At 35.4% G+C, this 26,859-nt stretch overlaps 1 protein-coding gene across 1 annotated transcript in view; it reads right to left on the minus strand.

The window, feature by feature from the left end:
• CDH8 (cadherin 8) overlaps window positions 1–26,859 on the minus strand; it is a 390,892-nt gene that overhangs the window by 60,252 nt on the left and 303,781 nt on the right. Inside the window, exons 9-10 of the mRNA XM_043437761.1 lie at window positions 14,273–14,394; window positions 619–736 (exon numbers count right to left, since the gene is read on the minus strand). Of these exons, the coding sequence (XP_043293696.1) occupies window positions 619–736; window positions 14,273–14,394 (240 nt within the window). The remainder of the gene's footprint in view (window positions 1–618; window positions 737–14,272; window positions 14,395–26,859) is intronic.

Genomic DNA, 26,859 nt, shown 5'->3' on the forward strand with positions numbered 1-26,859 from the left:
AGTTAAGGGAAACGGTTAATCTGAGCTTGGTTCTTAACAAATAATGAAATGGATTTAATGTTCTCTGTGAGTAAAAGACTTAACAATAAAATCAGTTCATATTAGCACCAAAATAACACTGATAAGGAGTGTCCTTCAAGAAGGATTTTCAGATCTAATTGCTGTTGTCAAAGTTGGTACAGGCTTAAAACAAATACCTCTAATGTGTACCCACAAAGCAGGCAAAATTAGAATAGGCTTTCCCTAAAGACTTGGTAAACATTCAATTAAAACTTAACAACTGCAAAGTATAAGCCAGCTCCTCCTCTATCAGATATCTCAGTATCTTAAAATTACTGGAACTTTCACAGGGTTTAAATCTTTATTGTTCATTTCCTATAAGTAAGGTGATTGAGGTACTGCCTGGGATAAAATTAACTTGTACATTCACAATTTCCACATGTATTGTTTGAAAAAGAGGAAGAGATGCAATTACCATGACTTTAGGCTGATAAGCTAAATTTTAACTGCTCATAGGTGAAGAAAAAATACTGTGCTGATATTGTCAGTGAAATTATGAAATCGCATCCTATTTTCTGATGTATATCCTATCCTGTTTCCCAATGCTAATATATTTACCTTCATTTTTCTTGATGGTAAAATTCGGATTGTTGACCATTTCTGGAAGAAGACTGTATAAGAAATAATGTCCATTTTTGGGATCATCTTTGTCCATGGCACTCACCGTTTGAATGACCTGTAACATAAAACTTGACGTCAGCATTTCTGATGACATCAGAGGGCTCGCACTGCCTTTAAAAGCTGAGTGACATTCCTCTCATGGAGTGATACTTTGGTCCAAGGAATCTTTTCCATTTTCTAAATTGTTATGGATGGTTTGTGCCACGGATAAGGAGAAACATTCATCACTTTGAAACCTAACTCTGATAAGTTCATGAAAATTAAGGTCATTACCTTTGTGTCCATTTATTATCTGTGGCTTGAAATAGCAAATTTCAGGGTATTTGAAAACATTTTCATTGGGCATTTAGAGGTTTCTTTCCACTTCGAGTATGGGCAGGCTTCTAGAATGAAATTTGGAATTGTACAGTGATTGTAGTGTGGCTTCTGGGAGGATATTGGAGGTAAAGGACTTACATCTTGAATCCTCACAGCTCCTCTTTCATTTCACTGATTAGGCTCTAAGTGCCAAAAAGCATGTTCCTGGACACAAACATCACTGCCACACACCTTTCTGAAGAGTTGTGTCTTCTGTTCCTTCCCAATAATGAATACTGTTTTTAAAGCTAGTGGATAACACATGCAAACAATGCTTTGGAGTCTATCCTAGATGAATGAATTACAGGGCTTAGAAGAATTACCACCGTGCAGAGCACTGTTTGGACAGATACACATACTCAGAATCAGTGCCAGTTGAATGTGCTTATTTCATTTGCAGAGCTGCATTCACTTAGTGCTAAGTTGTTCCCTGGGATGTCAAGAGAATTCACTTAATAATTCATATTTATAAATTTGTGATATTAATCACTTCAGTATGAAACACTGGGCAACAGCTAATGGAGTAAAAATGATAGCTTATGCTACTACGGTAAATAGCTACAACATAATTTCTGCCAAAAACATATGCCTACAAACATGACTGTCAAGGAGATATCAGATTTACCATCAAAAATTAACACAGAAATACTTTCAGGTTTGTGAAATTTAGAGAATACAATTTGATGCCTAACATGTCTGTTTGAACAATTATGTTCTATTCAACTTTGATGGTATCATTAAAGAGAAAAAAAGTAGATCACTTTTGTTTTGCAAAAGATATCATTGCCTTGGACTTTATTGCCTACATAAGATGAGAACCACAATTTAAGAACATTTTCAATAGCTGTGGAGTTTTGCATTGTTATCATCCACATGCTATATGGTAAGCAGTATATCAAGGTTATTTCAGGCAGAAATGAAATAACTTCTCTCACTTTCTATTTCTCCATTTTAAAAAATGGAACATATTCCTACTCGGTAGGTGTTTTACTCTTGTTAAGTACCTTGTGAAATGTCTTATAATTTTACTTAGCTTGAGTAACAGAAAATAGCACAAAATATAAATCATGGATAAAACAATGAGATAGCCATTAAGGTGATGGACTTTGAAATAAAGCTGCCTTGATAGAAGTCATAATCTCATCCTTTACTAATTGCATGACATGGAGGGACTTAACTCTTTTTGAAACTCAGTCTTCTTGTATTCCTAAATTTTAAATGAAAAAAATACTTTTTTTTCGTAGGATCCTGTTCTTTAGGTAAATTCACATCAATTTCTTAATATGTTGTCTGGTTCCTAGTAAATGTTCAATGAGTATTAGTCATCATCATTATTATTGACTAATTTTTGTTAAGGTCAATACCATTTTTTCATGACATAGCACCTTGATAAGTGTAACAACTTTGATATTACATGAACAGGGCCTTACTTCTATCAAATTAGGTGGGAAAGCAATTTTATTTACTATATCTAAACAACTGGCATATTTGCCTTGACATTTAAGGGCAGAAAGATTCCCTGGGGTTCCAGTTTTATAAAGAAGGGGAGAAACTCTGAAACCCAGAAGACTCTTTTATTATAGACAACCTACACATACAAATATTGAACAGAATAATTTTACAGGAGCCTTCTTGTAGGCAGTTATGAAGAACGGGGGGTTGGGGGGGGATTATTTGTGAGTACATGTAGCATCATCTTCTTCCTTTACCCAGTTTTGTTTCAAAAGACTTCTATTCCCAAGTGCACCTATTGAAGTAGTAATTCCTAAGTGTATGAGCACATGTGAAGAAGATCAGGAACTTTCCCTGGTGGTCCAGTGGTTAAGATTCCATGCTTCCAACCCAAGGGGCATGGGTTTGATCCTTGGTTGGGGAATAAGATCCCACATGCTGTGTGGCTTGGCCAAGAAAATATTTAGAAATGAATAATAATAATAAAAATAAGAATAAATGAAGAGAGGATTTCTTGATATTCTGGGGTGGAAATCATTCAAATTTAAATGCATTCTTGATGTGTAATTAATGGATAGATCTCCTACAAGCAATACCATTCTTAATATTTCTAAGTCATCTTTATGAAAAAGACTCATACATGCTGGTAAGTGAATATACATGTTAAGCTCTCACAACCAAAGCAAAAGAGGCAATAATTTAGCTTACCTGAAGTAAATGAGTGTAATTACCTGTCATACCACGTCTCAGAAGTTTGGTCTAAATATTACACCTGCAATGAATATTTTCCCACCGTTTATTTAAGCCAGGAACTCTGTAAGACATGCGACTTCTTGAGCTTGTTGAACCAAAAACTCTTGGAATAGGGCCTAGAAATCTGTGTTTTAAGCATTCTTCTTGGTGATTCTGATGCATGCTTAAGACTGGGATTACTCTTTTGAGTCAAGGGAAATGATTGGTGTCTACATGTCCCCTACTATTATTCATTAGGAGAGTCTGTACTGTCAAGCGCACATCAAAAGCAGGACATGATGTGTTGGGGAAAAATGTGGTGAAATGGCGAATCTTTAAATTATCTTCCAAATATCTTACGAACTGGCTATGGTTAGGACTTCGGTTTAAACCATTTTTGACACTTCATTTATTTTTAATGCAGATGGCCTGGCTGGTCATTTTCTCTTAAAGGAGATGCCTGGTAGATCATTTGGAGGACTTTATGCTATTAAAATGCATAAAGTTACCCACGTTTAAAAGGCTGAAATCTTCATTGATGTAATAACATCTGAACACATTCGGTTTTAAACAACAGAAGAAGAAGAAGCAAGGAAGTACACCTCCACACAAGCAGATTTTATAGGCATACTGAGCTGATGGCAAAGGAAAAGTGCACACATTTCCCACTGTGAGCTTCTTAGACATCAGTTGATTTTTTAAGTAGTTGGAGAACTATTTCATGAAAATGATATAAAAATTTTGGAGGAGTTATTAATTTGTTCATAAGTGATGAGTTGGTGTTTTTTTCCCCCCTCACTGCTGTTATCGATACTACTATTGATATGGAGTATACCAGCTGTGTATGTCATACATACATAGCATTTTGTTTAGGGGACATAAGTATACCTATGGCTAATTCATGTTGATGTCTGACAGAAAACAACACAATTTTGTAATGCAATTATCCTTTGATTAAAAAATACATTTTAAAAAAGTATCTAGTTTAACTACTTTCTAGCAATAAAATTAGGATGCAGTTGAAAAATCAAATGTTTGATAATGTATTGTGGATTAATTTCAAAGGAATCTAAAAGCTAATATACATCTCATCAGAAAAACAAAGCTTATCTGAGGTCAGGCATAAGGAAATGAATTTGCAGGTTATCTTTGGATTTCCACAGGAGCAGACTCTGACTTGAAATCAAATGACTTTTCTAAGGCATAAAACTGAAAAAAGAAAGTTTTTTGAGAACTGTGGGCCATATCATAAATCTGACTCTTAAGAAAAATGATTCATTGGTAATCAATAACATTAAATCTCAGATTATAGTAAAGCAAACCTCAGATTGCTCTTATTAAAACATTTTCTTAAGCTTTAGTTTAGACTTTTATACTGACACAAAAATATTTTGAGTAGTACAGTTTTGCTGTCATTATTAACTTTTCAAAAGGCAAGCAGCCAGCAAACAAACACATTTCTGGTGATCTGATTGGTTAACAATCTTAAAATCCTTGTGGAATCTATTAGAATATCCCCTCTGAGTTTCTGTAGGTATTATTCATTGATTTGTTCTTAAGTGATGAGTGGGTTTTTTTTTTTTCCCCTCTCACTGCTGTTCCAAAAGCATCTGACATATGGTAGCTATATAATAAGTATTATATGAATGAATAAGTGAGTGGATGAATACATATATCATGTCAGGCATGCTTTAGCATCATCACTAGTTCTTACGTAACCTTGAGAGGTAGACATGAAGAACTCTAGTGCATCAAAGACATTATGACATCTGATTCCAAGTAATTTGGATAACAAACTCCTACATCCTCCTGCCCCTGTGTCAGGCTGCCTAAAAATCTTCTTGGCGTTCATACCTTCTGCACATGTACTTCAGTTAAACTGGGGCTCAGACCTCCAATATATTGGATAGCATAAGGATGAACTTATCCACCTTTGCTACCTATGTTATTTATTTTATGAGTATTAAAGATCCCCTTTTGATTTTAAAGGTGGTAGAAAGCGAGTGAGTGAGGAGACATCCAAGGCAGTACAGGAAGGACAGAATAGTTTTTGGTTTTCCATTCATTCTTTGGCCTATTATTGATGGTTTTTATCAGTGTTAACATTCCTGAAATACTAACTTCTAATTTCTTAGATCGGGCTTCTTTATGGCTGTGGAAAAGAACCCACCTGCCAAGCAGGATACATGGGTTTGACCCCTGGGTTGAGAAGATCTCCTGGAGTAGGAATGGCAACCCACTCCAGTATTCTTGCCTGGGAATCCCAGGGACAGAGGGGCCTAGCAGACTACAGTCCGTGGGGTCACAAAAAAGTCCGACATGACTTCACAGCTACACAACAACAAATTTCTTAGATCAGTAGTTTTCAAATTGAGGGAGGAAAAAATGAAACATGAAAGCAAAATTGTAAGAAATTATTTATATATGCACTTATATGAAGGGAGTGTCTGTAGCTTTTACCAGATTATCACTGGTATCTCTAACCTAAGAGAACAACAAAATAGGCTAAGAACCATGCCCTGAAACAGTGATCTTTAAAAATATAAATTATGTCCACAAGAGAAATCACTTTATGCCAATGATGATGAATTGAAAAAGGAGGAAATACAGGAATTTGAGAAATTATGTTAAAACCCACAGGATGACCCAATTGTCCTCAGTTATTTTCAAAACTTTATAGCATAGTTCTAAACAAGTACTGTTCATATCCATTTATTGGATAGTTCCTGGATACTTATTTTAAAAATCATTTTCAAGGCAATCCAATTTCTACCAAGATTTTTCTTTTACTCCCCAAAGTGTTTTCTATGTCTTATTTCTTTGCATGAATATACCCTTGTCTTTAAAAAGCACTAGGTGGCTCTTTAGAGTATGTCTCTTAGAGGTCTGAACTACAGAAAATACAGCAAGAAAATGCAGATTAGATTGTGTATGTTTCTTTTAAACACTTAGTAAAGTCCTCAGACCTCTGGGTAGACTTTTGGGACCTGTGCCTTCACTAACCCGCCATAGAACTTCCAACATTTTTGTTTCATTCTTTTTCACTCCCCTTTTCTTTACTGAAACTGAGTTGACATAAAATGATACAAAGCAAAGACTTTTGAAGGATGTATTTATACAAAGTTTGAATTTTCCAGTTGCTCCTGTTTCTTATTTTCTTTTGCTGGTCCCTGCACATTTCATGTGAATTTTGTATACCTCTGAAATGATTAATATTTATTTACAAAAATTTCTCCATCACTTGCTCTGTTTTGGAAACCTCATTAGTAGGGCAAAATTCACAATTTTCAACATAGTTTAGAAGTCTCAACTTGCTTTTTAGGCTTATCTCCTCTCCATCTTCCACTATATAACTTCACAGGAATATTTCCTGATGCCTCATGAATATCATAAACATTACTTCCTAGGCTGAAAATGCAAGCATAATATTGTTTATTCTTCTGAAGCAAGATTTTTCCAGCTGAGTTCCATTTACCCCTTGTTGTATAGTTTTCTATGAAGGAAATTCAAAAGATTTTATAATCAACTATGTTTGGTAAAGGCCAAGGACCATTTGGTTCTAACACACTGGGGATTCATATGTATTTATTAATGCAAAGGGATCTTATAGTTAAACAAAGTCAATACAAGATAATGTTGTTTAACTGTTTAATACAGTGGTTCCCAACCTTATTGGGGAAAACATGAACATACATACAGACACACCATATACCATAACATTTACTGACACACTTTACCTAAAAGTGTTTCTCAGGCATTCCCTTTAAGACATGCTATCCACTAAAACCCCGCATGAGTCTTAAAGTCCTCTTTAATCTCCTTTTGAAGGTGTTGTGTCTACATAGCTTGGTGGTTATAGCACTAACTCCATTTGCGTCTCTGCCCTTCTGATAATACATCAGCTCCTCTCGGTATAAAGTGAAGTGAAGTGAACATTGCTGTCATGTCTGACTCTTTGCGACCCACGGACTGTATAGTCCATGGAATTCTCCAGACCAGAATACTGGAGTGGGTAGCCTTTCCCTTCTCCAGGGGATCTTCCCAACCCAGGGATTGAACCCAGGTCTCCCTCACTGCAGGCAGATTCTTTACCAGCTGACCCATAAGCGAAGCCCAAGAGTACTGGAGTGGGTAGCCTATCCCTTCTCCAGCGGATCTTCCTGGCCCAGGAATTGAACCGGGGTCTCCTGCATTGCAGGAAGATTTTTTACTAACTGAGATAAAATCTTGCCCAATTTATGTCACTAACACAAGGCCTAGGGATGACAACCTCCTAATGGTTACTGTCAATTTCACTTTCTTCAAAAAGGTGTGCTCATCACCATGGCTTCCATGAACAAATAAAAGCAAGCATATACATGTGGCCACCATGCTTCCATCTAAATTCTTATTCACTAGCTTGAAGGTTGAAAATAAAAGAGTAATCGTTCAATAACAGCCCAAGATTTGTAAACAATCCTTTATACCATTTTTTCTCCTGTGGATCATTGCTTATTTAGGTGAGGGGCCAGAATAAAGCCTGTGGATTTGGATTCATGCAAGAGGGTCAGCCAAAACATACAGAGGCTGCAAACGTGATTTCAAAAAAACATTTAGATTGTATGTGGTCCTGTAAGTTGATTCTGATGTACTTGAACAAAATAATTATATTATCCCACAAATTCATATGCGGAGAAATGATGTAGGAGCCCTTTCTTTACCCTTGACAAATATAAGACTTGTAAGTTATCAGAGGGAGAGTTACTCCAATATAGGGCAATAGATTGTCCTAACTTATATTGACTCAGTTAGGGATTATTTATAGTGTTTCACTCCAAATCAAAGCTCATAAATATATAACAATAACAGCAATAAAGCCAAAAAAATTCTAATAAAATATTTTGCTATTAAAACTATGAAACTAGTTAAAATATACAGTACTAGTTATTATAGTTATTTACTGAGCACTTGATATTAAGCTGGATATTCCTAAAATATGTTTAAATTAACAGTAGAGCCAAGGTTACAAAACTGGTAAATGGCAGATCTATGACTCAGACTTAGATTGTGCTAGTTTCAAACCTTCAAAACTTCTGTTTTTTTCACTTTGCTTTTTTTTTTTTTAGCTTTTCCCCTCTGTCAAAATTCCACTCTAAAAGTTATGCTTCTATTAGTGACTGTCTTGAAATGTTTTGTTACATGTGTTGTCTTCACATAGTTTTATGCATTCCACTGATTTACCGTCTCCTTACTCCACCCAAAGTAAAATGAAAATTGTATTTTATGCATTTTGTTGAGGCTATCAGTTTCATCTGTTCTAAAATCAATCTTCTCTCCCTCTTGTGTATGCAGATAGATCCTGAAAGATGCCTTCTGGCAGGAAAGTTAAAATTAAATCTTCTATATTTATTGTTTCATGAGTGTTATAAAATGCCATAATTTCACTTCATTGTTTAACATTTATTAGAAAAAGACCAAAAGAAACTGTATATATATATATATATATATAATCAGAGTAGCAAACTCATTCACTGCTGCTGTTTATCAAGGGCTAATTCTACTTTTCTTATTATGTAGAATGCTTTTGAATAGTGTGTTATTGATCATGGGAGTTGACTTTTTTTTTTGAAAAGTGTTCATTCTTGATCAGAATATTATTCTCATTACTGTTTTTCTAAAAAGTATGCCACCCTGGCAACGGAATTCCAAACTCTGCTCCTTGGGAAGCGTTGTGAAATCCTAGAAAGTACAGGGACTGGGGCACCTTCAAGAATAGACTTTGAAGCCCAAGTTTCTTACTTTTCATGGGTGTGGATGGGCTCTTACTCTTTTCTCAGCCTCAGCTTCCACATCTGTAAAATGTCTTTACACCACCAACTCCAAGCACAGTGGTGCTGAGTGCATGTTAGATGTCTGGATGTATTACTGGATGCATGGAAGCATGTAGCCTGCCCAGTCACCTCTCTCCCCCTTCACTGCCAGCACAGGCCAGGCTACCATTATCTTTTGCAATTACATCTTTCTAGATGCTCTTCCTGTTTCATTGCTCATGCCCACGTGTGTGTGTGTGTGTGTGTGTGGATTTTATTCAAATATAATACTCTTTTTGTCCAATTTCATTTTTTCTTATTATACTCTTATTAAACTTGCTTATTACCCTTATTATTCTCAGCCACAGATGTCTTCAATTTTTCCAACCACCAAGCTTTTTCTCCCTTCAGGATCTTTGCACAGGCTTATCCTCTTGGCAGAAGACTTCTGCTTTCACTTCTTGTATGACTACCCTCTCTCATTTTTTTTTTCAGTTTCAACTTAAATTATACCCATTTAAAAAGTAACTCTCTTGACAATGCTACATAAAATGTCTCTGCTTTTTCTATACTCTCTTCTGTCCAAGTTGTGTTAGTGTTTTCTTCAGCCTAATTTTTAAAATTTATCTTATTGATTCATTCTATCCTTTTTATTATCCCTCTTCCTCATTCAGTTCCATTGGAGGGAGCACTTTTTTTGTTCTTTTTACATTGTTTCCCCAGGAAATATTACAAAACTTAGCATCCTGTAGATGCACAGTAAATATTTTTCAATAAATAAATGAATCATTTTTCATTTATGTCTGTGAATAAAACAAGTATCTCAATGGTACTATCTGAGAAATTAATTATTAAAATATTTGTCACTGCTAAATTAGAATGATGATTCTAAAATTTTGTGAATATCCATTACATGAAGAGCATTGGCTAGATATATATCTATAAATATAGGCTATATCTTTTTCTTTAACCTGTGACAGTCCCATGACAAGCAAACTTTTGCCTCAGTATTGGTCAGAGAGAGAAAGGATTAAAAGAGATAAACCAAAGTATGTTTTTAACCCAGACATAATTAACTCGATGCTAAATAGCACATCTTGTCTTCTACAGATGATGATGAAGCGTAAATTATATTCCACTAGATTTATTTACAGTAACAGGGAAGCTCCTTTCTGAAGGGAAAAAAAAAAAAGCGCTGAAAGGGTCTGTTGTTAACTAAATCTCGAATGATAAATATTCTCTGAGACTTCAGATTCCTTGACTCACATTTCACATTTTCAGTTCAGCCCCTGTGTCACTGAACCATCAGGAGCAAACTATTCTAATTCTGTATGTATGGTAAGCAAGAGGTAAGCGTCTAAAATAAAATCCTGGAAAGACCCTCTTGAGGAGATAAAATGTAGAACAGAGTTATGGAAGCCGCTTTGGCCATCACTGGCCACCGCTGTTCCGTAACTTTCATGTTTGGTTGAGGGTGGTGGTATCATCACAGTGAAGGAAGATACTGGCTTCTTCCGGTGGAGCTGTTACCTGGTCCTTCACCTTTCCCATCAGAGGTCCATTCTCCTCAGACAGAACCTGGTTTATCCCCGGCTGACTTCTTCTCAGCACTTGATAGACGTTCCCTATCTCTGGCGGTATGCGTCCTTTTTAAGGGATCTTTTCATGAAGATAGTTCCACTTCCTCTCATCTCTTCAACTTCCTTTCTGCCCAGAGAACTTGAGATATTTTCTTGCAATTCTGTCATTTCTAATTTTATTAAGTGTCTACCAGAGAGAAAACTCTATGTGGAAAAAGACTGCTGTTTGTCTGCCACTGAATCCCCAGTACCTAGCAAGTTCTGGGGCATATTAATAGTTTGTATTCAATAAGCATTTACTGACTGACCAAAACCTATTAAACTATTAGATACATACATTTTCAGTCATATATCTTCCTTTCTAATTTGGAAATCCTCAGCTCATACCCTCATTTCTGCTTTGACCATCAAATAAGAGTAGGTAGAGAGAATCTTTTTATTCATCCTGTTAAACTGAGGGCCAAGTAATTTGTAGATGACGGTATCATGGCTGTATTAAACTGGAGACTAAAAATATACATCACCTTATAACTTTTTTTTTTTTTACCTTATAACTTTTAACTTAAATTACCTGTAGCTATTTGGGGGAAATTGTTTTAAATAAGAGTAACTAGCTAGTTACTATGTTTTAAATAAGGTTAATTAGTAATCAGAAAATACCACATTAACATTTGACTTTGAAATGGAGGGATTATTTAAAAGGATTCTAAAAGGGATTCTCATTGATTTCTTTTTTTTATAATACGGACTGTGAACTCTTTTTCTCTGTCATGGGTGGTCATTACCCTCTTAAGGGAACCAATTCAAGAATGTGTCATCTTTTACTTCAGCATCATGAGAAGGTGGTAGAAAAAGACAGCTCTATTTTCACAGTGAGCCTATAACAATTTTAGCACAGGTGTACCGTGGGCTAGGGATCTATGCCTAGAGAAGAGGAAGTTGGTTTTCCTTTCTTTTTCTGTATTTTAGACTCTGTTTAAATGAGTCCAGTGGAGAACAGTCAAGTGCAGTAGCATTCTCTTGTGTTCATGTTGCAACTGGTTTTCATTCTGTGAGATGTTTTAGAAACCTCTTTACAGAGGGTCACCCAATGCAGAAGGTTTGTTACAGATTGGGTTTTTTTTGATAGCTTGTGCTTGATTATTGCTAATGATATCCAGTTCCATCATCTCCTAGACAGCAGACCTTAAATCCATATCTTCCAGGCAAACCAGACATTTCAAAGTCACCTGCACTTCTTTCTCTGAGGCTGTTATAAAGCAGATATTAATTGTTGAAAAATATAGAGATGACTGAGTTTAGTGCTAATTCAGTTTTTAACTTTTTTTTGGCATGAGACTGTGATAATTAATATTCTAATTTCAAAATGAGTCATGTGGTAGGATGAAACATGATGGAAAGTGCATCCGTGTTGAACTTATGTAAGTGAACATTATTTAGTGTGGATAACAAATATGAATTCTTGAAAATGTTAAATATAAAAATGAGATATTTGAGCCATTAAAAGTGACCTGGGAATGATGTAATGAATCAAACATGAGTTCTGACTAGCACAAAGGATTCAAGGAATTCAGGAGCTATTTAAACTGTGTGTATCAACCAGTCAGCCATATGCCCAAAAAATTATGCTGAACAGACAAATATCTGATATCTTCATGTAAATATGAAGTCAAATAAACATGCCTAAACTTTCATCTGAGGATAAGATAGTGCAGTGTACACATACAACATACATTTTTTTCACAGAGTGAGTCATTCATGTTGATTTGCAAAAATCATAAAACAAAGAATCGACTTTTGTTTTTTATTTTGATCTTGTATAGGAAAGGTGATGAAACAGTGCATTTTTTTTCCTGAGGATTAAAAACTGCTGATGAATCATTAAAACCTTGGAAACAGTAAAAATCCACAAGGTAAACCTCCATATTTCAGGAGGTCCAAAGGCATGCATGTCAATATCACAAGTGAAGCCAATGTGGAATTTTTGAAATATCAATGCCATTGACTCTCTGAACTTGTGTGATGAGTTTTGCATGAACAATGTAGTTTTATTCAAATTCTAAAGCATTTGACAGCTTCTGTATGATCAAAAATGTCTGACATAACTCTGTGATTGGCTACATCACCCAGCAACAATCTGGCCCACACAACCATATCCTTGAAAACTGACCTTGCATGTATTTTGACCAAACTCTCTCCATCAGCTCCATTCACCAACTTTAGCTAAATGATATTTACTGCCATGTATATACACTCCATCCTCAAAGGATCACAAATAAAAACGCTCAAAGGATAAGACAAATAGAGGGCAGTTCAACATGATGAGATTAAGAAACACTGAAGCTAATGTTAGAGTAGTATTTCAAAAAAGAGGTCACCTTTGGCATATCACTGCTGAAGGTAAATATTTTGATTATAACATATATGATGCCTAGTATTTAAAATTGATTTTATTACTAAAATGTTAGCTTTTAACTGATGTGCAATCACATGTATTTGTGTCCTATTTCAGTGGATGGAAACAATGCTAATCCTTCAGAGAGAGGAGAGTAGTCTGGGGAAAATGTCCACTGTTTTATAGGGGAGCAGCAACTTGATCTTCTGTAATAAGTACATAAAACTATACAGCCAGAGTGCTATTCCCTTCTTAGGTGGAAAAAATCTGACTCTTGTCAGGTAAACGCTTGGCAAATAGTAAGTTGCATTCCTAACACCCACATGAGGCACAAGAATAGTTGGATTAACAACTCCAATGTCATGCTGTCAGCTGCTGTTTATTTAAATTAAAATGTCACCATCCAGAAATAAATTAGGAAGTTGAAAAACGATAAATTTCTTAAACATACAGTACTTTGGCACCTTGTTAAAATAAATCTATTACATTTGTGGTTTTTTTCGAACTTTACATAGACTATTTCCATTATGACATTCAGAGTAGAGCAGATTTTGTTTCTGTTATTGTTTTCTTAACTCTCTCCCTCTCTCCCACCCCCTACCTCCTTTCCTGCCTCCCTCTCCCCTTCATTCTCCCGTTTCCTCCTCCCCTCCTCCCCTCCTCCCCTCCTTCCTTCCTCCCTGTCTCTCCGTGTTGCCACTATCTTATATCTATGCTATGTAAGAGAGGTTAAAAAAAAAGTTCCATCAATACACATCAATACACAATTATCAGATGCTTTACTTGCATGTCTAAAACATGTTGTTTGTCTTATGTCTATCTAAATATAGCTACACCTAACAGATTTAAAAAATGCACTTCCTACAACTGGTCTTCCGAGGGTTCCACTATTATGTGTTATTCCTACCTTTGATATGAAACGAACATGCCTTCCCCATGGGCTTTTTTCCCCTTCACTTCCTGTCATTTGAAGGTTTAACATTTTGGCCCCCTTACTCTAAGACCTCCCCTGTGATCATCCCTATCCCGAGATATTTTAAGATCTTTTTTGGCTCCGGGTTCACGGCACTGCGGGCCATTCCTTTTCAGGAGCCAATTTGGTCATAAGTCAGAAGAGAATAACATCTTGGAAAGAAAAATACTCCCTCTCTTCTCCCATGTGGATGATTCTTGCCTATGACTTTGCAGGTTGCAAATGACGCAAATGTACTCTCTAATGCAGGCTAGTCAGATATGAGACAGTGGTATACAAACATATTCAGCATTAACAACATGGAGATATTTACTTGGCCGGGTTTTCCATTTTCACATAAAAATGCCTCATATTCGGATGCGAATTCAGGGGCGTTGTCATTGACATCCAGCACTTTAATAGCAACAGGTACTCGGGATATCTGACTGTGGTTCCCTATGGGAAGGAAAAAATAACATCAGCATTGAGGATACTGCATTTTAACGTGCAACTCAACTTTCTTCTCGAAAGCCTGTGTGTCTGTTTCAACTTCCCTTAATTAGGGTGTTTTCAACATGGTTGATTATGGAATCTGACCATTCAGCAAGGAAAAATAGCAAGCGCTTGGCTGCTTTAAAAAAAAAAGTATAAATTACTATTCTAAACACCATTTGCTGGAGCTTAGCTTGATAAGACTGTCTCTGAACAAATTAAAAGAGGCTTCCTAGATGAAGAAAGCTTTATTTTATTGATAAAGCCCATTGTATGAAAGGAAAAATAATTCTAAGGTTTATCTCTTTGTTTTTCTTGCGTAGAACACAGCCCATTTTTGCACTATTATCAAGATAAACCTCAAAAACCTAAAAACGGCTAGAACCACATTAACTGTTGAGAAGGTATCTTTAATAAAGATAAAGGGGATAATCTTAAAGATAGGGAATCATATCTTATATGAGTTTTATTTTGTACTAAAAATTGACCTTGGGATCTTTTTGGATTAGATAAGCCAAGTTATTTTAATATTGTCATTTTCATAAAGATTTTCATCAGTGTAAACAGATAATAATCTTTTAATCTTTCCATGTCAATTCCAGTAGCACAGAACTTAATGCATAATCCTTAATCTTTAAGTCCTTAAATTTAGAAAGTTATACACAGACACACACACACATGCATGCACAGAAATAAGGTTCATTAATACATTGCTAACCTGACCACATGATAATTTTTATTTGTAATAAATGCAATACTGTTTGACTCTGACTGTACCATGTAATAATCTTTTGATCATGTGTAAATGACACAGAATGCATTGAAAAATGGAGAATTATTTGTGTTTCTGTAGCACTGAATATGTATAACCAAGTCGAGAGAGGATAGATGTTTAGCTTTTGAATATGAAGAAACAGACTTGTATCTGATATATCAAACTCTTCTTTCTGACAGCTGATTAAATTCTGACCTCTGAAACCTTCAAATATTCATTTTTTTCCATTAAATATAAAAGGTTTTTTAAAGCACATGCCAAATAATCAGAGCCATGTTACAAATTTATAGTTGGTTAACCCCACTGGCAATGCTATGAGGTTTGAATTGGGTTAACTACCATGGCTATTCAGCAATATGCTAATTTGATTAACTATGGATGGATGAGTATCATCCTTTGGAATTCCAACCACTAAGTAATGAAACATAATTTCACTTCCCAAAAATCACACCAGTAACCTTAAATGTCTCACCTCTACTACTCCTTTTTCTTTTACTCTATTATGTCTGATGAATTAGTTCATTCCTATTCAGAGGGGATGCATGCAGCTCCCAGTTTCAATGTAAGGGAAAGTTTTTGTAGCATGTGACCCTAAGACAAGAAACTTACACTGTACCTTTCATCTACTTGAATCAGGTAGATGAATGAGTTATAAGGTATTTGAAAGAAGGTCTGATTATATCCTTAAAGATTTACATCTCTTTTCTAGTCTGACCATGAGCTCAATAGCAGTTGCTGAAATATAAAGAGCAATCTAGTGTTTGCAGGAAACGAATAAAGCTTGGGGCCCCATCTCTGTCTTCCACTACCAATATGATTCTGAAAATGGTATTTAACCTCATTTTATTCCTGAGGAAACTGAAACTCAATACCTTGACACTGCAGTTACTGAACTGTTATATACATTATATGAGAAAAAGTGAGAAGTGCTCAGATCATAGTGGGCACATAGTCAGGAGTGTCTTAGAGCCTTCATGTTTTATAATTGGAAGTGTTGGCACTGTCCACATGCAGGGTGGACCAGGTCCAGTGCAAGGTATTTCTTAGAATCATTTCATCCAGTCCTCGCTAAGGAGCTGTGAAATAGGTAATGTGATGTGAAGATGGACGCTCAAATGGCTACATGTCTTTACCAATACATATCAATTTAAATTCAACTCCAAGACTCCAAAATGTAGTTTTGACCTTCCAAACATGAGTCATGCACACAGTATTATATTGATGAAGTTTAAAACAAAATATATTTTGTTTATTTTTAAGGTAACTAATCACTGTCATTTCTTTTTTTTTTATTATTATTATTTTTTTTTCTTTTTTTTTTTATTATTATTATTTTTTTTCCAGTGGGTTTTGTCATACATTGATATGAATCAGCCATGGATTTACATGTATTCCCAATCCCGATCCCCCCTCCCACCTCCCTCTCCACCCGATTCCTCTGGGTCTTCCCAGTGCACCAGGCCGGAGCACTTGTCTCATGCATCCCACCTGGGCTGGTGATCTGTTTCACCATAGATAGTATACATGCTGTTCTTTTGAAATATCCCACCCTCACATTCTCCCACAAAGTTCAAAAGTCTGTTCTGTATTTCTGTGTCTCTTTTTCTGTTTTGCATATAGGGTTATCGTTATCACCTTTCTAAATTCCATATATATGTGTTAGTATGCTGTAATGTTCTTTATCTTTCTGGCTTACTTCACTCTGTATAATGGGCTCCAGCTTCATCCATCTCATTAGGACTGGTTCAAATGAATTCTTTTTAATGGCTGAGTAATATTCCATGGTGTATATGTACCACAGCTTCCTTATCCATTCATCTGCTGATGGGCATCTAGGTTGCTTCCATGTCCTGGCTATTATAAACAGTGCTGCGATGAACATTGGGGTGCACGTGTCTCTTTCAGATCTGGTTTCCTCAGTGTGTATGCCCAGAAGTGGGATTGCTGGGTCATATGGCAGTTCTATTTCCAGTTTTTTAAGAAATCTCCACACTGTTTTCCATAGCGGCTGTACTAGTTTGCATTCCCACCAACAGTGTAAGAGGGTTCCCTTTTCTCCACACCCTCTCCAGCATTTATTGCTTGTAGACTTTTGGATAGCAGCCATCCTGACTGGCGTGTAATGGTACCTCATTGTGGTTTTGATTTGCATTTCTCTGATAATGAGTGATGTTGAGCATCTTTTCATGTGTTTGTTAGCCATCTGTATGTCTTCTTTGGAGAAATGTCTGTTTAGTTCTTTGGCCCATTTTTTGATTGGGTCATTTATTTTTCTGGAATTGAGCTGCAGGAGTTGCTTGTATATTTTTGAGATTAATCCTTTGTCTGTTTCTTCATTTGCTATTATTTTCTCCCAATCTGAGGGCTGTCTTTTCACCTTGCTTATAGTTTCCTTTGTAGTGCAAAAGCTTTTAAGTTTCATTAGGTCCCATTTGTTTAGTTTTGCTTTTATTTCCAATATTCTGGGAGGTGGGTCATAGAGGATCTTGCTGTGATTTATGTCGGAGAGTGTTTTGCCTATGTTCTCCTCTAGGAGTTTTATAGTTTCTGGTCTTACATTTAGATCTTTAATCCATTTTGAGTTTATTTTTGTGTATGGTGTTAGAAAGTGTTCTAGTTTCATTCTTTTACAAGTGGTTGACCAGTTTTCCCAGCACCACTTGTTAAAGAGGTTGTCTTTTTTCCATTGTATATCCTTGCCTCCTTTGTCAAAGATAAGGTGTCCATAGGTTCGTGGATTTATCTCTGGGCTTTCTATTCTGTTCCATTGATCTATATATCACTGTCATTTCTTCAAGAATGCATATAGACTTGCGGTATGTATTTCAAGTTTGACTAAAGTTTGAGTACGAATATAAAAATCAACCCGGCTAAATCTAATGGGTTGTGCCATCACTGATATTCTCAGAAGTGCACTAATAATCAATGTGAAATCACAGCCTCTCTGTGAAACTAAACAATTTAAATTCTGTATTTTTCCTTATACTTCTATTTCACCCTAGCAAAGCCTCTTTAATTGATTGATTTTATTTTATAATTCTCTGTATTTCAACCTTGAGAACTATTGCTTATTTATTTACATACCAATCATTTCTTCCTTGCCACATTTTTAGACCAACTTTTGTATATATAAATGATTAGAGGAGCCTTCTATTATGCTTTAGTCTCATTAACCATTCAGTTCATAAACAGATGACGATCAACACAGACTTGAACAGTGAATAATAGATGCATTGTCTTAGAAGACTATAAGTACAAGAAAAAGCTATCATACTCTTTAAACATGATTTTGCTCCTAGAAAAGTGAAGAAAATGTTGATCTTATCAAGTTAGATTCACTGAAAATTGTTAACGGGGCAAAGTCTACTAAATGTGATATTTTTGTCTTCCCTCTTATGTCTTGTATACACACACACACTTCAAAGGCAAACATGAATATACAGTTTTTACTCTCACTATTTTGGCAGAAGGATAATTATGCCAAGGCACATATTCTTCTCTTTTCTTAATGTCACATTTGTAAGGAATGTAGTTATCTCTTAGATCTAGATGGCCAGCCAGTGGTAAAACTCAAGCATAGAGGATAGACAATCTCCATAAGCTTCTTTTTGGGATAACTCTCAACATTAAAGTGATACATGGTTTCCTCTTATTGTAAGATCTGGAACAAGGTAGGTGTTTAACCATCCAGGGGCCCAGATTCCTAGAACAATACCATCTAATTTTGTTGTTAAAAGTAATACAGGTTTGGGAGCTATCACTTAATACTGTTACAAGATCACGAGCATATGGTCATTGGCTAGTCATTGGAATATTTTTGGATGAGATTACAATTTTAAAAGTTAGCAGTAAGCTTTCTGACAAGAGAAGTTATGGTTTAATTTGTTTTCTTAAATGTATGAATGTCCCAGACACTTTGAATATTTCTAGAAACTGCTAAAACAAAGAGGAAAACAAAAAAATATGTGTGCATGCTCAGTCCCTTCATACATGTCCAACTCCATGGACTATACTCCACTAGGCTCCTCTGTCCATGGGATTTCCCAGGCAAGAACACTGGAGTGGGTCACCATGCCCTCCTCCAGGGGATCTTCCCTGGAGCTGGACTCAGGGATCGAACCCACGTCTCCTGCAGCCCCTACACTGCAGGCAGATTCTTTATCACTGAGCTGTCTGGGAAGCCCCAATAAAATATAACAATAAACTAGTGTTATATATCCCCCAAATATCCCCAAATGTGTGTTATCATTATCTATATTAGATGAACATGCATGATTGAAATTATTTCATCTTATCATAATTTTCGACACAAGTGTCATATTTACATGCTGAAGATTCACTTTTATCTAAATTAATGAAATGATGGGAGTTCAAATTTTAAAGATATTATAGAGCAATAAAATTAATTAGGTGCGCTTCTAAGGAAATTATTCATGTCCTTTGTGACTGGCCCCCAAATGTTCGCCTTTCATCTGATACACAAACATTAAATATAAAGATATTATAATTAGGAGCTTGATTAGCATTCATTAAAGATTAATTTTCTAAACACAGGAGATGTGACAAAGTGGTCTGGAAGGAAAAGCCCATTTCAATTGGCCACAAAAGTCAACTCTTTTCACAAATGATGGAAAAAGGCTGAAATGGCACCTGGTATGAACAACTCCTTGACTTCTACCATTTGAATCTTAGTGACTTTCTGTCACCTCTCTGTCACATAGCCTCATGAGTTGCCCATTAATTTTGCCCTTTTATAATCAAAGGTAATGGAATACTGCCAAGTCTACGTTACTTGGGAATTTGCTTCTAACTAGTTTCCACAAGCTGCTGTTTTTTGCAGGCATCAACTGAAATAAACAGCCTCTCCTTTTCAGGCTATAAGAGAGAAAAAATAATTTGACAAATTTAGATATACTGGTGGGCTCAATAAATAATTCTTGAGCCTTCCACATGTAGAAGGGTGGAAGGCATGAGCAATAAATTACAGTCAACAGGGGGAATGCAAAATAAGAGAATTTATAATTGAGTAGGGATGAGAGGAATGGTGGAAGTTTATAAAATAGGATGATTTGAATCGAATATATGATAGAAAAGATAGCATCTTAGGAAATTTAAAATAAAACTGATGGAAGTTTCCAAAAAGGTTTTGGAAAATAATTTCAATAGTGAATTTAGGCTCTCTGGTGACTAAGGAAAAAAACTTTTTGATGAACATTTTGCCCATAAATAGTGTGATAATTTCTAAATCATTAGTGATGGTTTATTAATCCATATATTATTAAACAGCATAGAAACGAGGTGAAATATAATTAACCAGTGGACACCAGCAGGGTAGAAAAGCTGTTGGGAATTTTAAAAAATTTTTATTGGACACAGATATCACTTGTATGTGGAATCTAACTAAAAATGGTACAGATGAACTTATTTACAAAACAGAAATAGACTCACAGATGTAGAAAACAATCTTATGGTTATCAGGGGGGTAAAAGGAGAAAGGAATAAATTGGGAGATTGGGCCTGACATATACATACTACTATATATAAAATAGATAACTAATAAGGACCTAATAAGCCCAGGAAACTCTACTCAATATTCTGTTGGGAATATTTTTGATAGGTTTTTCTCTTTACAGTATTATTTTTATGTATTACCCTTTCACTATCATAGCAACTGTATTGATGCATAAATTAAAACACAATCTTTTATTTCCCTCAAATACATACCAAGAAATTTCAGCATCAAGGGAACCAGTTGACCACCAGAATTTTTACAATTTTTGATTATGTGATTGTGAAAATGCCAGCAAGCCAGGCTGTAAAGAGGAGTCATTCTGTTTTACTCCTTAAAATCATCTTCATATTTAGAACAGTTTCCAGCAAAATGAGAACTTTAATCAGATGGTGGCTTCGGTATCAAATAAACAAAGCTTGTAAGGTATATCTTTTGTAGGAACCAAGTAGTAGCTCTCAGAAGAAAGGTGGGGAAATGCCTTCTCTCACTGTGAAAGTTGTGGAGTTAGACATATTTGAAAATGCCTTAAACTCTCCGGAGAAAACAATTCTTAAATGGTGACACTGACCTCTGTCTGTTTTCCCTACTGACTGTGAAAATGCATGCTGTTTGGCACCAGCATTTTCAAATGTTCTCTAAAAGGGGAGAAAATGTGTAGGTCTCTTATTTATTACATTCCTCTTAAGTGAACCTCCATGTACTGGAGTCCTTGGCAAGCTCTCACTCCACCTTCTCCTACACTCTACAATGAACCTTCAGTTTCCTTATTTCGGCTCACAAGAGTTGAAGTCCTAAAGAGTATGGTAGGCACATTTATGGTGGTAAAATTCTATGGAAAAATTTTTAGAGCCATTAAAGTAAGGACTGATGTTATGAACCTCTCAGACCCTAAGAGTTTATGAAATGTAAAGATTTAACAGTCACACTCTATATAAAGGCAACCTTAATGGCAGTTTATAAATGAAAAACTAGTACTTATGGGAACAGAACTATTACATTTTCCATTTTTATATTAATACATTATATAATACTGTGCTGTGTGCTTAGTCACTCAGTCATGTCTGACTCTGTGACCCCAAGGACCCTCTGTCCATGGGGATTCTTCAGGCAAGAATACTGGAGTGGGTTGCCATGCCCTCTTCCAGAGGTTATATAATACTACCTACTCTTACTAGTCTTATTTTCATTAGCATTTTACTTTAACTTAAAATTTATAAATATGCACTATTTGCCAAACTTTTTCCCAAGATCTTTTTAAAAAAAAAGTATTTATTTTTAATTGAAAGATAATTTCTTTACAATATTGTGTTGGTTTCTGACAAACATCAACATGAATTAACCACAGGTATACATATGTCACCTCCTTCTTGAACCTCCCTCCCACTTCCTTCCACATCCCACCCCTCTAGGTTGTCAGAGAGCCCTGGTTTGATTTCCATCGGCTATCTATTTTCCATATGGTTATGTAAAATACCCTGTGTTACTGTGTTACTCTCTCCATACAACCCACCCTCTCCTTCTTCCCCCTGCCCCAACCTCCATGTCCATAAGTCTGTTCTCCATGTCTGTGTCTCCTCTGCTGCCCTATAAATAAGTTCATCCATACCATCTTTCTAGATTCCATTTATATGAGTTAATATATGATATTTGTTTTTCTCTTATAATAGGCTCTAGATTCATCTACTTCATCAGAACTGACTCAAACGTGTTCCTTTTTATGGCTGAGTAAGATTCCATTTTAGATATATAATAGCCAGGACATGAAAGCAACCTAGATGCCCATCGGCAGACGAATGGATAAGGAAGCTGTGGTACATATACACCACAGCTGCTTTATCCATTCATCTGTCGATGGACATCTAGGTTGCTTCCATGTCTTAACTATTGTAAACAGTGCGGCAGTGAACATTGGCTTACATGTTGTCTTTTTCAATTTTGGTTTCCTCAGGGTATATGCCTCGGAGTGGGATTGCTGAGTCATATGGTGGTTTTATTCCCAGTATTTTAAGGAATCCCCATACTATCTTCCATAGCGGCTTTATCAATTTACATTATCACCAACTCTGCAAGAGGGTTCCCTTTTCTCCACACCCTCTCCAGCATTTATTGTTTGTAGATTTCTTTATGATGGCCATTCTGACTAGTATGAGGTGATATCTCCTTGTAGTTTTGATTTGTATTTCTCTAATAGTGGATGATGCTGAGCATTTTTTCATGTTCATTAGCCACATGTATGTCTTCTTTGGAGAAACGTCTGCTTAGGTCTTTCGCCCACTTCTTTACTGTGTTGCTTGTCTTTCTGGCACTGAGCTGCTTGTATATTTTTGAGATTAATCCTCTGTCAGTTTCATTTTCATGTCATTTGATATTATTTTCTCTCATTCTGATGGTTGTCTTTCACCTTACTTATGGTTTCCTTTGCTGTGCAAAAGTTTATGTTTAATTAGGTCACACTGGTTAATTTTTGTTTTTATTTCCATTACTCTAGAAGGTGGGTCATAGAGGATCTTGCCATATCATAGAGTGCTCTGCCTATGTTTTCTTCTAAGAGTTTTATAGTTTCTGGTCTTATAGTTAGGTCTTTAATCCATTTTGGGTTTTATCTTCGTATAGGGTGTTGTTTGTGTATGGTGTTAGGAAGTGTTCTAATTTCATTCTTTTACACAGAGCTGTCCAGTTTTCCCAGCAGCACTTGTTAAATAGACTATCTTTGCCCCACTGTATGTTCTTGCCTCCTTTGTCAAAGATAAGGTACCCATATGTGCGTGGGTTTATCTCCAGGCTTTCTATCTTGTTCCATTGGTCTGTATTTGTGTTTGTGCCAGTACCATACTGACAAGACCTTTTTTTTTTTTTTGATAATAAGTCTCCTAGAATTCTAAGTTAGATTTACATAAACCAGTGATTCATCTTTTATGATTTCTGGATATTTTTAAAGATTAAGATAACACTGGCTTATAACATTATATAAGCTTCATGTGTACAACATTATAGTTCACCGTGTACACTAATGTGCTTCCCAAGATACTTTTATGTCTGCTTATCAGTTTGTTTCTTTTTGTTGTCTATATTATTTTGTGTTGTGTGTGTATGCATACACATTTTATGTGTTTGCTTTATGTACACATCTCTTTTTTACTGTGTACTACTCTTGCTGAATTTGTGACTGGAAAATATCGACTCCCTCCTTTCACAGCCCTAAGTGCATGTTTAAATCCTTCTTATACATCTCATCTTTTTTCATACTATAAGAGGCGAGGAATCAAAGTTTTGTAATGAGTTTATTATTCCTTATGTCTCCTTTAGTAATCTAAGTCTTTGCAAAGTCTCTAATTCTACTCTGGCAACAAAAATTGCATTATGCTTCCATTACTAAATCTTCAGTGTTTTTTTCCTCCCTTATTATTTCAAATAGGATTGATTCAAAATTATTGGAACTGAATTTCTTGGGATTACTCTCACAATGCAATTCAATTTAAATCCTTTATATATTAGAATCTTAATAATAGAGACTCACACTTTCAGAGGAATATAGATTTATCTAATATTCAGTTTAAATGCTCATTCAACAGCAGCTTACAGTAACAATTGTACATGCACACATAAACACACACATTTTATCAGAGAAGAAAATTATTATTGTAAACTCCCCAGCATGTATTGCATGATCTGTTATGTACTATCTCTTTGAGGTTTGTTGGCTTACCATGAAGACATTATTTTCTTAGATGGGAATTTGCTTTCAGTGTATCTAAGACTGAAATTTATATAACTCACATGTCAGAGTAGGTAATAAAGAAATAGCCACTACAACATTGTAAAGTAATTAGCCTCCAACTAATAAAAATAAATGGAAAAAAAAAAAAAAGAAATATCCATCTGTGAACATCCAGTGTGCCAAGAAATCATGTGGGCTTTAGTCACCTTGCCCATATTAATCAAAGCTAGGAAGTAGTAAAGCTGAAATATTAGTCCAGAGCAGTTTCATCAATAAGTAACAAAAAAACAAACACACACACAGGAACAAACAAAACTGACTCCCCACGGGCTCTCTTTTAGATAAGCACTTGTCAAAGACAATCTTACAATACCATACTTTTAAGATGGACCATTTCCCAAACAATACACTATCCTAATAATAACAGCAAAGAAAGGTGTGATGATTCTATTAACATGAAAGTTTTGTTAATAAATTTATCTTTAGAAATATACTTTTTAATTATTTGGGTAATTTCCTTACATTTTTAGTGTACGATCAACTTTTGTATTTGAAGTAAGCCATGAAAACAATAAACTGTATAAATCTCAAGATTTTATTCCAGTCTATTTTTGTAAGATGAACATATCCCATGTAACCATCACTCAGATCAAGATATCCAGCATAACTAGCATCCCCAAAGTTTCCATGTACCCCTTCTAGGTCATTATGCCCTTCAAGGTAACCTCTACTCTCTTTCTTTTTAAAATTTATTATTATTATTATGATTATTATTTTGGCTGCCCTGGGTCTTTGTCACTGTGTGCAGGCTTTCTCTAGTTGCAGGGGAGTTAGGTCTACTCTCTAGTCACAAGTGCATGGACTTATTGTGTTGGCCTCTCGCTGTGGAGCATTGGCTCTGAGCATGCAAGCTTATGTAGTTGCAGCTCATGGCCTCTAGTGTGTGGGCTCAGTAGTTGTGGGGCATGTAGGATCTTCCCAGACCAGGAACTGAACCCATATCCCCTGCATTGGCAGTCAGATTCTTAACCAATGGACCAACAGAGAAGTCCTACTCTGTTTCTGAACAATATATTAGTTTGCCTTCTTCAGAACATGATAAAGTACACACTTCTGTATCTGACTTCTTTAGCTCAATATACTACTTGCAAATTCATTCATGTGATTGTAGGCAGTTGTAGTTCACTCTTTTTCATTCCTTGGAAAAGAATTTTATTGTATACAGATACCATAATTTATTCATGTATCCTCTTACTGGTGGATATTTGCGATACTGGTGTTTCAGTTTCATGCTATTCTGAAATGTGCTGCTATAAATATTTTGTGTATTTCTGTTGCTGCGTAAATACATGGATTCCAGTATGTAACATACTAAAGAAGAGAGTGGAAGATTATAGAATATGGTCCCTTTCAATTTTAGCATAAGCTGCCAAATATTTTTCTAACGTGGGTGTGCCAATTTACACTCCGACTAGCAATGCATAGAAGTTCAAGCGGCTGCATGTCTTTAAGACACTTGGAAAAGTCAATTATTTATTATTCATTTTTAATTTTAGCCATTGCAGAGATGTATAGTTATATTTCAGTTTTCTCTTATTTTAATATTAATATCTGGATGATTTGATGTTAAAGACATATTATGCTTACTGGCCACTTGGATATATTATTTGTGAATGATCTGTTCCACTTTTTGTCATGTTTTAACTGGGTTGTCTATGTTTTTATAATAGATAGCCATACTATATATTAAGGATATGTGTCCTTTGCTAGATATGAGTATCACAATAGTCTTGCCTAGTCTCTGGGTTAATTTTCACTCTTAATAATAACTTTTGATGAGCATAAATTCTTAATTGATAAAGTTGAATTCATCAGTCTTCATTCCTATTAACTTTAATACTTTTTGCAATATATTCATTAATTATGCAAGTAATTAATGCAAATTATGCAAATAACCCAGGATTCGAAAATTATTATTTTTTAAGAAGATATAACTTTTCTTACATTTACATCTCTGATCTCACTGAAGATTACTAAAATTGATGGTATGAGTTAAAAGCCAAGGTTCAATTTTATCCACTCATGTATACCTAGTTCACAATCAACATTATTGTAAGTTCATCTGTCATATCTTTATCATAAATCAGTTGAGTATTTTTGTACAGACTTGTTCCTGGAATTCTCTTTTCTCTTGTCTCTTTTTCTATCTTTATGCTCATACAATCCTCTTTTATTAACTCTTTATAATAGATCTTATATAGTTGTTATGAATATAATAAGCTCAACAGTTTTCTTCTAAAATATTTCCTTCATTGTTTTTCCCTTTACTTTTTATTTTACAAATTTTAGTGTTATTTGCCAAACTGTGGGCATGCACACACACACATATACACACACACACAGCTGCTGGAATTTTGATTGATA

This window comes from Cervus canadensis, chromosome 18 (genome assembly GCF_019320065.1).
Source record: "Cervus canadensis isolate Bull #8, Minnesota chromosome 18, ASM1932006v1, whole genome shotgun sequence".
Taxonomy (NCBI): Eukaryota; Metazoa; Chordata; class Mammalia; order Artiodactyla; family Cervidae; genus Cervus; species Cervus canadensis.